At 38.8% G+C, this 10492-nt stretch overlaps 2 protein-coding genes across 2 annotated transcripts in view; one reads left to right on the top strand and one right to left on the bottom strand.

Moving 5' to 3' along the window:
* Nucleotides 1-3983, bottom strand: part of gja10b (gap junction protein alpha 10 b) — a 75639-nt gene extending 71656 nt beyond the window's left edge. The window contains exons 1-2 of the mRNA XM_014022963.1: nt 3455-3983; nt 3189-3328 (exon numbers count right to left, since the gene is read on the bottom strand). The gene's annotated coding sequence lies outside the window, so the exon portion shown is untranslated. The remainder of the gene's footprint in view (nt 1-3188; nt 3329-3454) is intronic.
* Nucleotides 1-10492, top strand: part of LOC106527935 (midasin) — a gene marked incomplete at its 3' end in the record, with an annotated part of 120394 nt that overhangs the window by 39458 nt on the left and 70444 nt on the right. The window contains 8 exon segments of the mRNA XM_014022960.1: nt 1953-2048; nt 2172-2284; nt 4548-4696; nt 4782-4842; nt 6579-6790; nt 6863-6966; nt 7037-7181; nt 9905-10001. Coding sequence (XP_013878414.1) covers nt 1953-2048; nt 2172-2284; nt 4548-4696; nt 4782-4842; nt 6579-6790; nt 6863-6966; nt 7037-7181; nt 9905-10001 — 977 coding nt within the window.

The following is a 10492-nucleotide window of genomic DNA, read 5'->3' as shown; positions in this document are numbered from 1 at the left end:
CGGTGTTGTTGTACAATGTGCAGCTCATTTCACAACAAGTTTCCAATAGGGCAATGGGTAGAGTGTTGGACCAGAGAGTGGGAGACCAGGGCTCAAGACTGGCACGAACACAATTTAATTATTTACTTATTTTCGTTCGTTATGAACACGTTTTCTCATGTACCTCTATTGTTTAGCTTATTAAAGCCTTGTTAAAGCCTATTTGTTTGAGTTTCTGAGGTATTTTGACCGCTGCTGCTCCCTGCTCTGGTAACAGCATGCAGAGTGAGCGCAGAGCAGAGGAGGGAGAGAAAAAAAAAGAAAGAAGCTGCGACCACGACTCTGCCTCTGGGTCTCATATAAGTTGTACAACGGAGCTTCTGCTATTATTAGCCATGCTAACATAAACGCTGGCTTTGGAGGGCGGAGTTAATGTCAACAGATTTTTTTGAGGGTGTTACCAACAGAGCTCATTAACATAAACYGCTCTTCTGAACGGAAGTCAMAGCAGGCAGAACTAGAAAATGGGAAATTTTATTATCTGAGAATTATTTTGTGCATTAAATTGAATGAACATGGTCTGGATAGCCCACAGACTAACCATAAACATTTCTAGCACCCATAATTGGTCTCCTTTAATAATTTTTATTGAACATAACAGAAGGTAACAGAAACATTACAAATATACTGTTTTAAGATAAGATAAGATAGACCTTTATTGTCATTGTACAGAGCACAATGAAATTACAGTTCAGAACACCCATTCACTAGTTTTCATACACTCAAAAGGAGTGGGCAGAAGTATGTTTATATTAGCTCACCTCTTCTCCTGCAGCCTTATTCCCATCACTTCTTATTTATCAAAAAAAAATTAATTACTTAAAAATGAATGCATCCAACAAGACCTGCAATTCCTTTTTACTTTAAAACTTTTTATACTTGTGACAGTTTTCTTTCTAGATTAAACAGTTTAATTTAAAAGTTTGTCCTTAAAACCAGTTGTTTATGCTGAGGAGGAAAAAAAAAATGGTCATACTGTATTTTACAACACAGTTGCAAAATACAATATCAATAAACATTTTCATCGAATCGTGGTTAATCAATTCTGAACTTAATGAATTGAAACTGAATTGATTTAGAGAATTGGCCATGATAGCCAGCCTTAGCTATGAGCTACAAAAGTTAATGTACAGTCCCGATTGGAAAGGGAATTTGATCAGGATTACAAATTTGTCTTCGTTACAGACATTATATGTTGTTACTGAAAAGAAAATTGTTTTAATTTGATAGCGACTCAATCTTTGATCGAGTGTTATAACTGCTAAAAAAGTACACCTTAGTATCTATAACATGGTTGACATAACTATTAGTGGTGTAAATTTCAGGAAAGGGCAGTTTAATATACCAAGTAAAATAATATTAGGTCACTCAGTATGTTTTTACAAATAAAGTTATTATACAGGCAAAATTACTTTGATTCAAAGAGATGCTCCACGTTTTCATGTAATTGTGTACATTTATAATGCATTCCATGGTTAATTTTAACCGATACATATCTTTTAAATCAAACTTGCTCCTAAACAAAAAATATTAAGATTTTAAAATTGTTCTATGTTTTAGATGACAAGTGGTGGATTTGATTTCAGGAATGGTTATCAAGGTCGTGTGATCCACAAGGTCAATTTCAAGGTCATAGGAAAGGTCAAATGTTCAATCAACCCTGGAATCACTGGTCTGATTGATCTAAAAATGGAGATACTGTGCTGTGAAATCCCAATGAACAAATATGCCAAATTTTATCAGAATTGGAGACGGTTGGGTTAATATTTCATTGTTTTGGGTGATTTGACATGGAGTTACCAGAAAACATTTCAACCTGCAAATCTGCCTCAATTTGGAACTTACATGTTTATCTTGCATGTTTATCTTGTTTTTTTTTTCTTTTTTTGTGTGGCTGCTTTCTCCTTTGTCAGGCTCTTGACTGCTTTACAGCCGTGCTGTCCTGTCCTGAACGTCGACTGCAAATGTCCGAGACCATTGGAAGCAAACTCAACATCTCCAAAGAGAAGGTATTTGATTGGGCAAACGTTTTGATTTTAAAAAGCACAGTCTTTAGACAATTATTATTATAAGTTAGATTTCATAATGAACCGGTCATATCAGAGTTCTTTTCTTGTCCTGTTTGTCTCCAGGCCCAGTACTTCTGCAAAATGTACCAGCCTGCCATGGTTCTGACAGAACTCCAGGCCTCAGTGGGCAGAGCCAGTCTGGATCGAAAGCAGGCCAAGGCTGTCCAGCTGGTTGTGTAAGTGGGACATTTTAAATGATTTACATCATACGCATCAGCTTGTTGCTGTGTCAACATTCACCCACTGACAGAAACAAGCTGACCAATGGTGCTAAATAAAACAAGCATTATATTGATTTGAAACTGTTCTGTTGTAAACAGACTCATCTAATGGCTCCGCAGGCCGGAGGTGTCCAAATATCCACATTGATCCTGCCCTGAAACAAACAGGAATTGGACATAACCTTTGGCCTGAAAACAGTGGGTCATCAGTCAGCCATAACATTATGACTACCCGTCTAGCATTGGATAACGCTAACCCTGGAGCCTGCAAAAGAGCTCTGACCAGTCAGGACATGTGGGCAACCTGGGGATGTCCTAGTATTTGTGTGTTGGCTCTAAGTTTATTGGACATTATGAACTGGATCTCTAAAGTGGGGTTGATCTTCATAAATGTCACCAGACCGCGCAAACATAATATCCTAAAATGATGATGATGAAGGTGGTGATGGTGATGATGATGATGAAAGCCTTTATTGTCATCGTTTGCACGATGAAATTACATTTAAGAACACCCATTCAAGAAGACACACACATGACAAAAACATGGGTTAACAGGTGATCAAGTCATGCGGCAACCAGTAGGGGTCACGCTACCTTTAAAAATCTTGGAATACACACAATCGGAAAGATGAGTTTAAAAAAATGCTCTGATCCTATGTTTACACAGAAACACAACATCATATACTCAAAAAAACCACTCGCTCAGTGCAAGGCAGCTAAGGAAGGAAGGGGGCTGGAGATCAAACACATGGTACGGGGTAGGATGCAGCAGAGCCGGTGACGTTTAGGGTTAATACTCCGTGATGGAACCAATCAAAGACCTCCAAAACAAGTTGTTATCAACTAAAACACAAATCACCTGAGTCAGTTCTCTGTCTCCACCCATCGTAGCCTTCAGACTGATCGACCCACGGATGAAACAGGTAGGGGATGGGGAGTCAAGCCTCGGTCTCACGTGTCATCCAGGGAGTTTGATAAATGCCAAATAAAGGTCAGCAGCTGCAGGGATCCAAAAGATAAACACAATTGTTTTGGGACAAGCAGCCTTGATTTTCTTGCTGCTTTAAAGTCTGTAACTGCATCTCTGTGATGGCGAAAAAATGGCAATGTTCCGAATGTCATTACCTCCTCGCCTCTCTTTCCGTCTGATACTTCACCCAGGTGTAATCCTACATCTCACGGGCACGCTGCTGAGCTGTGATTCTCGTCAGAATCATGTCCAGTTTGTGACCTGCCTACAGCCATCAGTATCTACAATAAGTTTTTAGTTAAATGAGTTAAACAACACCAAATTTCACTCTGGGATCAATAAAGTATTTTTGAATTGAATTGAATTGACTTATATCCCCCCAACATCAGAGTCTGTGCATTTCCAGTACGGGAGACTCCATCCAAGGTCCCTGACAGCTTCTCACAGGCCCGGACTGCTGTCAGGATTGCTTTCATTTTCTGATAAACCAGGACTCCTCCACAGACGATCAGCAGGAATGCAGTTATCATGAATCCAAATATGTACAAACCTTCCACGTCTTCAATGGAAAGCGGCGCCAAACAGATCAGGTTCCAACCCCAAGAACCAGACACTCGCCCGGCCGCCACCATTCCACTGGGACAGCTGATCTCCCCACGCTCCAATCTCAGTGTGGAAAAAATAGTGTCGATTGTGTTCAGAGACCAGTTGACCAAATCCATAATTCCTTTTGTTTGTGGATGATAGGTAGAAGAAAGGCTTGAAAAAAGCTGCAAAGCAGGGAAGGAGGAACAGGTTCGGGACAGAGAGCAAAAAGCGTCCGACTCCTCTGAAGGCCAGGCAGAAAATAAAAAAATATGTTGAAATCTTTTTTAAACACTTGAAAATTCTACCTCAACAACAATGCAATATGAAAAAATAGTGGGTGTAACACTTTAAGCTCAGACTACTGTAGAGAAGAACTTGTACTCCAAAAGTATTGGAACAAAAAGGCCAAATGTTTTGGGTTGGACATAAAAAGATAAATATGAGACAACAGGTATTTACATGTGGATAGTGGTGGCTAACAAAGAAATACAATTTTGCAACATTTTAGATTAATTAAATGAGACGAGACAAAACCTTTAATAATAACGAACATGTAATTAAAAAGTGGTGGTGTATCAATAATTCTTAACTTTGTGGTAAAGACTTAACTACAAACAGTGAACTCGTGATTAATTTGAAGCTTTTTATTCCCTCTGTCAGAGATAAGCAAACATTTGCTGCCACTCGACCCTCGGCGGTTCTGCTGGAACAGCTGGCAGTCTGTGTGGCCAAAGGAGAGCCAGTCCTGCTTGTGGGCGAGACCGGAACAGGAAAGACCTCTACTGTACAGCATCTGGCCACAATGACAGGTGAGTTCATGACCACATTTATCCCAAATGTTCTGCTATTTTTAAATAAGCTTTTAAATTACACCTCTTCTGTATCAAAACTCAGGACACAAGTTGCGGGTCGTAAATATGAACCAGCAAAGTGATACAGCTGACCTTCTTGGAGGGTGAGTCATCATAAACTGTCTAAACTAAAACAAGTCAAATTCAGCCTCATGTCAGAAACATTTCAAATACACCACCCTGCCAAAACAGGTCACCACCTGGATTTAACTAATCAAACAGGAACCTCTTTATAAACTAGTTCAGGAAACATGAGACATTTCCCTGCATGGACTGTCCACCAGAATCCAGACCTGAACCGCCATGGAGAATCTTTGGGATGTGGGATTCTGAAATTTGTTGAAAAGACCAAGACTGAATCTTTAAAATTAAACCAATCAAAACAAGTGCAATTAGTGAAACCTTATGTTAAAGTTAAGTTTAGCAAAAGATGAGCAAACAACTAAAATTTGCAAAGAAGTGCATAAAATTAGCATACTGGTATCCATAGCTAAAAGTAGCACAACAAAAATAGAGCAAATATGTTGAACCAGATTTAAAAAAGAACAATATTTAGAAGAAAGTAAACGAATCCTAATCTATTTACACAAGAATCACAAGTCCGACAGGCCCTGTACAGGCCAGCAGATGGTGTCATTCATTGTTGTTTGCTAAAGTAGGTGTAAAACTTATTTTTCCCTAATTTTTTCTAAATCCATCACAAAAGGTGCCTTTAAAGTTTTTAAAATGAGTCGCCAATTTTTTTTTGGATAAATATTTATGATTTTAAAGCTATATAAACATTTGTAAGTTACTTGAACCGTCGCAGACCGTTTCAGTATCGGAAAGTTCTCCGCATCTGTTACTGTGCAAGTTTTGGTTTCGTACTCCTCCCTTTGGTATCTTTGAAAAGACGAAGCTCTCACGAATTCAGGGATATATCTTGATACTGTGTTACTCTTTGTGTGGTGACATGAAGTTCACGCGTTACCAAGAGTATAAATAACAGCCCTCATGTGTAAAACGTTGAGGCGGGGTTAGGTTCCATTCAGTGATTTCATGGTGTGCACAATGGTAGATTTTGATGATGCACAGTGTAAATGTAAAAAGAAAAGATGATGTCATATACAGAATGAGTCTTACAATAGAAATCAACACTTTTATTAAACCAGATTCTCTTTTATAAAGTAAAAAACCCATTTGGTACAGTTTTGGGTACATTTGGCTAAATTGTGCCAAAATGCCATTTCTGCCTGGCATACTGCTCACTAAAACCTTTGTGAAATGAATATACTTCAACTTATTCAGTCCTACTTTGCTACAAATTCTCTCAAGATGTAGATGTATAAAATCTAAGGGCGTTCCTGGGTCTTCACAAGAGTTTTCATTGTGTTTTACAATGTTGATTTAAAAATATATATTTAGGCGAGGCTAAAAAAACTACAAATTTTCTTTATTTAATCATAAATAACTCAGGCACAGTAAGAGTTACAATAGTGGTTTCCCTTAAGAAATTATCTTTGAGATCTTACCTTTACAGAGGTACCAGGAGTTAGCATTTAGACCTTATAACTGTGGAGCTAATCTTGATTTATTTTATTGTGTATTTTCAGGCAGAAATTACCTCTAAAACCCCTTAGGGCTTAACAAATACTGTATTTTGAAAACTATAAAAGTTACAAAAACTAAAATGTACAGCTTTCTGTTTCTGATCAAACGGAGCATTTTGGTAGATGAATGGTAACACAAAGTATGCAGAAACAGTATGCTTGGAGAAAACATGGCAGAAAACAGTCTTGTAAATGTTGGCTCTTTTCTGCTGCTGGAAGACTGAGGTCTGATTTGATGTTTTCTTTTTCAGGTACAAGCCTGTAGACCACAAACAGATTGTGCTGCCTCTCAGGGAGGCCTTCGAGGACCTGTTTTCCCAGACTTACTCCAGGAACCAGAACCTAACCTTCTTGGGTCACGTGCAGACCTGCTTTAGGGGGAAACGCTGGCAGGACCTGCTCAGGCTCATGGAGCACGTCTGCAAATCTGCTTTGGCCAATGAGCTGAAGAAGAAACGAAACGGTACAGAAATTAAAAACAAAAATAAAAAAACTCCAATGCGAGAAAGGCTGATGTGTTCCTGTGTGTCTGTAGCTGCCTCTCTGAAGAAACAGTGGGAGGTGCTGGCTTCCAAACTGAGTCAGACTCAGCAGCAGATGCGAACCTGTGAGACGACCATGGTATTTGCTTTTGTGGAGGTAAACACACCCGCTCACACACTTGTGCTGTTGTAGAGGATTGCAGTTCTGAACTGTGGGTGGTCCGCAGGGAACTTTAGCCCAGGCTGTGAAGAAGGGCCACTGGATCCTGCTAGATGAGATCAACCTGGCAGCAGCAGAGACTCTGGAGTGTCTGAGTGGACTGCTGGAGGGCAGGGCTGGATCTCTGGTGCTGCTCGACCGTGGAGACACAGGTGAGGCCTGCTGTCACACAGTCAATCAATCAATCAATCAAACTTTATTTATAAAGCGCTATAACATCAGCCACTGCTGAAACAAAGTGCTGAACACAHYAAATAAAAACTGAATACAAAAACACAATAAAATCACACAGTTAAGTAAAATCAGCACCAATACAGTAAAAGTTGAGTAAAATCAAATCTCAGTTGGGTTGAAGGCCAGTGAGAAAAAAGAAGTTTTTAAACGAGTCTTAAAAATGGACAGTGAAGAGGCCTGTCGGACCTGCAAGGGCAAGGCGTTCCAGTTTAGGGGCGTTAACAGAGAAAGCCCTATCTCCTCTGAGCATCCGTTTAGAACTGGGAATGACCAGGAGCAGCTGGTCAGCAGACCTGAGTGACCGAGGAGGGGTGTAACGGTGAAGAAGCTCTGTTAAATAYGATGGGGCGAYGTTGTTTAAAYCCTTAAAAARAAACAGAAGGATTTTAAAATGGACTCTAAAACAGACAGYCAGCCAGTGGAGGGAAGCCAGGACCGGGGTGATGTGCTCTCTTCTACGTGTTCCTGTTAAAAGAAGGGCAGTAGCATTTTGCACTGATGACTGGTTTACTCCAAAATAGAGTTACAGTAATCCAGTCGAGATGAAATAAAAGRATGGACCACTGTTTCAAACTGTTGCCTTGAAAGAATAGATTTTATCTTTGCTATTTTTCTCAGGTGATAAAAACTAGACMTAACTGTAGCCCTTATTTGACTGTCAAGTTTAAAATCACTGTCCTTCTTAAAACCAAGGTTTGTAGCTGTGGGCTTAGCCAAGGGGTCTAGATCCACTGGAGGACTCGGGCATGCTCCACTAGGTCCAAAAACAAGTACTCGTTCTTTTTTTCATTAAAAGGCAAGAAATTTAGGGCCATCCAGGCTTTTAAGATCATCGAGACATGCTAAAAGAGATTTAATGGACCAAGCCTCAACTCGCCTTAGAGGTACATAGATTTGGCAGTCGTCAGCGTAGCAATGGAAGGAGATGCCGTGTTTTCTAAAAATTGAAGCCAAAGGCAGGATGTACAGAGAAAAAAGCAAAGGCCCCAAAATTGAACCCTGGGGAACCCCACATGACAGAGGAGCAGAAAAGGATTCAAATCCTGCAATTTTTAATGAAAATGTTCTGTTTGCCAAATAGGACCTTAACCACTCRAGGGCAGTGCCACTGATGCCTACCTGGTGCTGTAGACGCATCAACAAAATGCTGTGGTCTACTGTATCAAATGCAGCTGTTAAGTCCAGTAAAACAAGAATAACATGATCACCAGAGTCACATGCCCAGGACTCGACTGTAGTCTCTAGGGCTGCAACAACGAATCGATAAAAATCGATTATTAAATGTGTTGGCAACGAATTTCATTATCGATTTGTTGTGTCGCGCGATTTATGCGTCCCTTTATGCGTTTAAAACAGTTTTTAAATCGTGTTGTTAGGCCAAGTAGATCTGAAGACATGATAAAAAGTATCTGCCACATTTAATGTTTATAAAAGACGGTCTGATGCGAGCCGCGTCGCAAGGAGGAAACGTTTGTTTCGTCCTCTCGGGCCAAAAGTATAAAAACCCTCCAGTTTTTTCTGACTGAGGCTCAAAGTTATTTGTTGAGCAGCAAAAAGGTTCCAGACGAAGGAAAAAAAAAGGCGAGCAGCAGGTCTGCCTCAGCAGAGGAGAGGGAAGGAGGAAGGAGGGGCTGATTCAGAACCAGTTATACTGGGTCGAATTCAGACAGAACCAACAAGAATGAAGCAAAAAGTAAAGAATTAGAAAAATTATAAATGTTAAATATAAATAAATTTGAATTATAATAAATTAATAATAGCTTTACATCTAAAAATCATATTTTATTCTATTTTCCTGATTCAGCAACCTATTAATTTTCTGTTATGTTTCTTGTAGGAGAAATACACATTTTTTTCAGTCGGTATTTAATACAGCTGGCAAAATAAATTGTTAAAATATTTATGATGTGCTTCTGTTTTTTAATTCAGGAGATTATAAAAAAATCCTTCATMTTATGAAAAGACTTGATTCAAGAGAAAACTCCAGTTTTTTAAGAAAATGGCTGCTTATCAACTGTTAGTCAATCTATAAGATAAAGCAACTTCAGATTAATTAAGTAATCAATAACTTGCATCCTTAATTTATACAGGAATGAAATCAATTTTTATCTACTCATATTCATGTAATTAAGCGTTTTAATGATTTGGCCGATTAATCGAAAAAATAATCAACAGATTAATTGATTTATTAAAATAATCGTTAGTTGCAGCCCTAGTAGTCTCATTTATTAATTTAAAATAACTTCATCAACACGTCATCAAATGTGCCTGAAATGGTTTAACAACTAGATTACTGCTACATCTGTTGATCAGAACAAACACGTTAAAGTATTTCTATCTTTATATCCTGACCCTAAACCTAACTATTACCAGTACATAAAGCTGTTCTTTCTCTTAGTACAGCCTAGTACAGCCTTAGAAAGCCGTGGTGAGGTGGTTTATAATTTTATTAAATACTTTTTGCATTTAATCCTGTTTCTTTTTGTTCTTAGGTGATTGTGATGTGATGTGAAATTTTCTGTTGGATGGAGCAATGTGTGTCTGCAACATGTTGGCCAATTCAGGTGGTTTTACGTGTTGAATAAATGATTCGATTTACTTTTGAAAGTTCATAAATGCTTCTGCTGTTTGGTGATTACAGAGCCACTGGTTCGACACCCAGATTTCCGTCTCTTTGCATGCATGAACCCAGCTACTGATGTGGGTAAAAGAAATCTTCCTCTGGGCCTCAGGAACAGGTAAACACTTGCTGTTCCAAAAGTACAATGGAAGTTTTTGTCTCATAAGCCTCATTCTGGATGTGTTTGTTTTTGCAAAAAGAAATAGGTAGATCTGTAAGGAGCAGTGGTGGGCAATGCTAATCCAAAAATTAGCTCCGATATTTCTAAAGCACTTATGAAAATATTTAGGTCCGCAACTTAAAACTAGCGGAAGCTAATTTTAAAGTGCAAGTTCAATTTGACACTTACTAGCCGGCAATAATTCATGTACAATAAATGCACAACACTGCCAACTAGTGCTGTATGAACTCTTTTACAGCTTAATTCTACAACCGCTGATTGCTGGGGATGTGATTTCCTGAAACAAAACTTTGGKTCRCGGTGTAAAAATTAAAAAGTTGTTGAGGATTGCTAGTTCGGCTGCTTCTTTGTCTTTTTCCTTTGTTTGTTGTAGATTTTTCATTAAAGAAGCATCAATAAAGTAATTTTAAAACTGTTTATTGGAAAAC

This window comes from Austrofundulus limnaeus, unplaced genomic scaffold (genome assembly GCF_001266775.1).
Source record: "Austrofundulus limnaeus strain Quisiro unplaced genomic scaffold, Austrofundulus_limnaeus-1.0 Scaffold351, whole genome shotgun sequence".
Taxonomy (NCBI): Eukaryota; Metazoa; Chordata; class Actinopteri; order Cyprinodontiformes; family Rivulidae; genus Austrofundulus; species Austrofundulus limnaeus.
The sequence above is the reverse complement of the archived record's forward strand: the minus strand, read 5'-3'. Positions and strand labels throughout refer to the sequence as shown.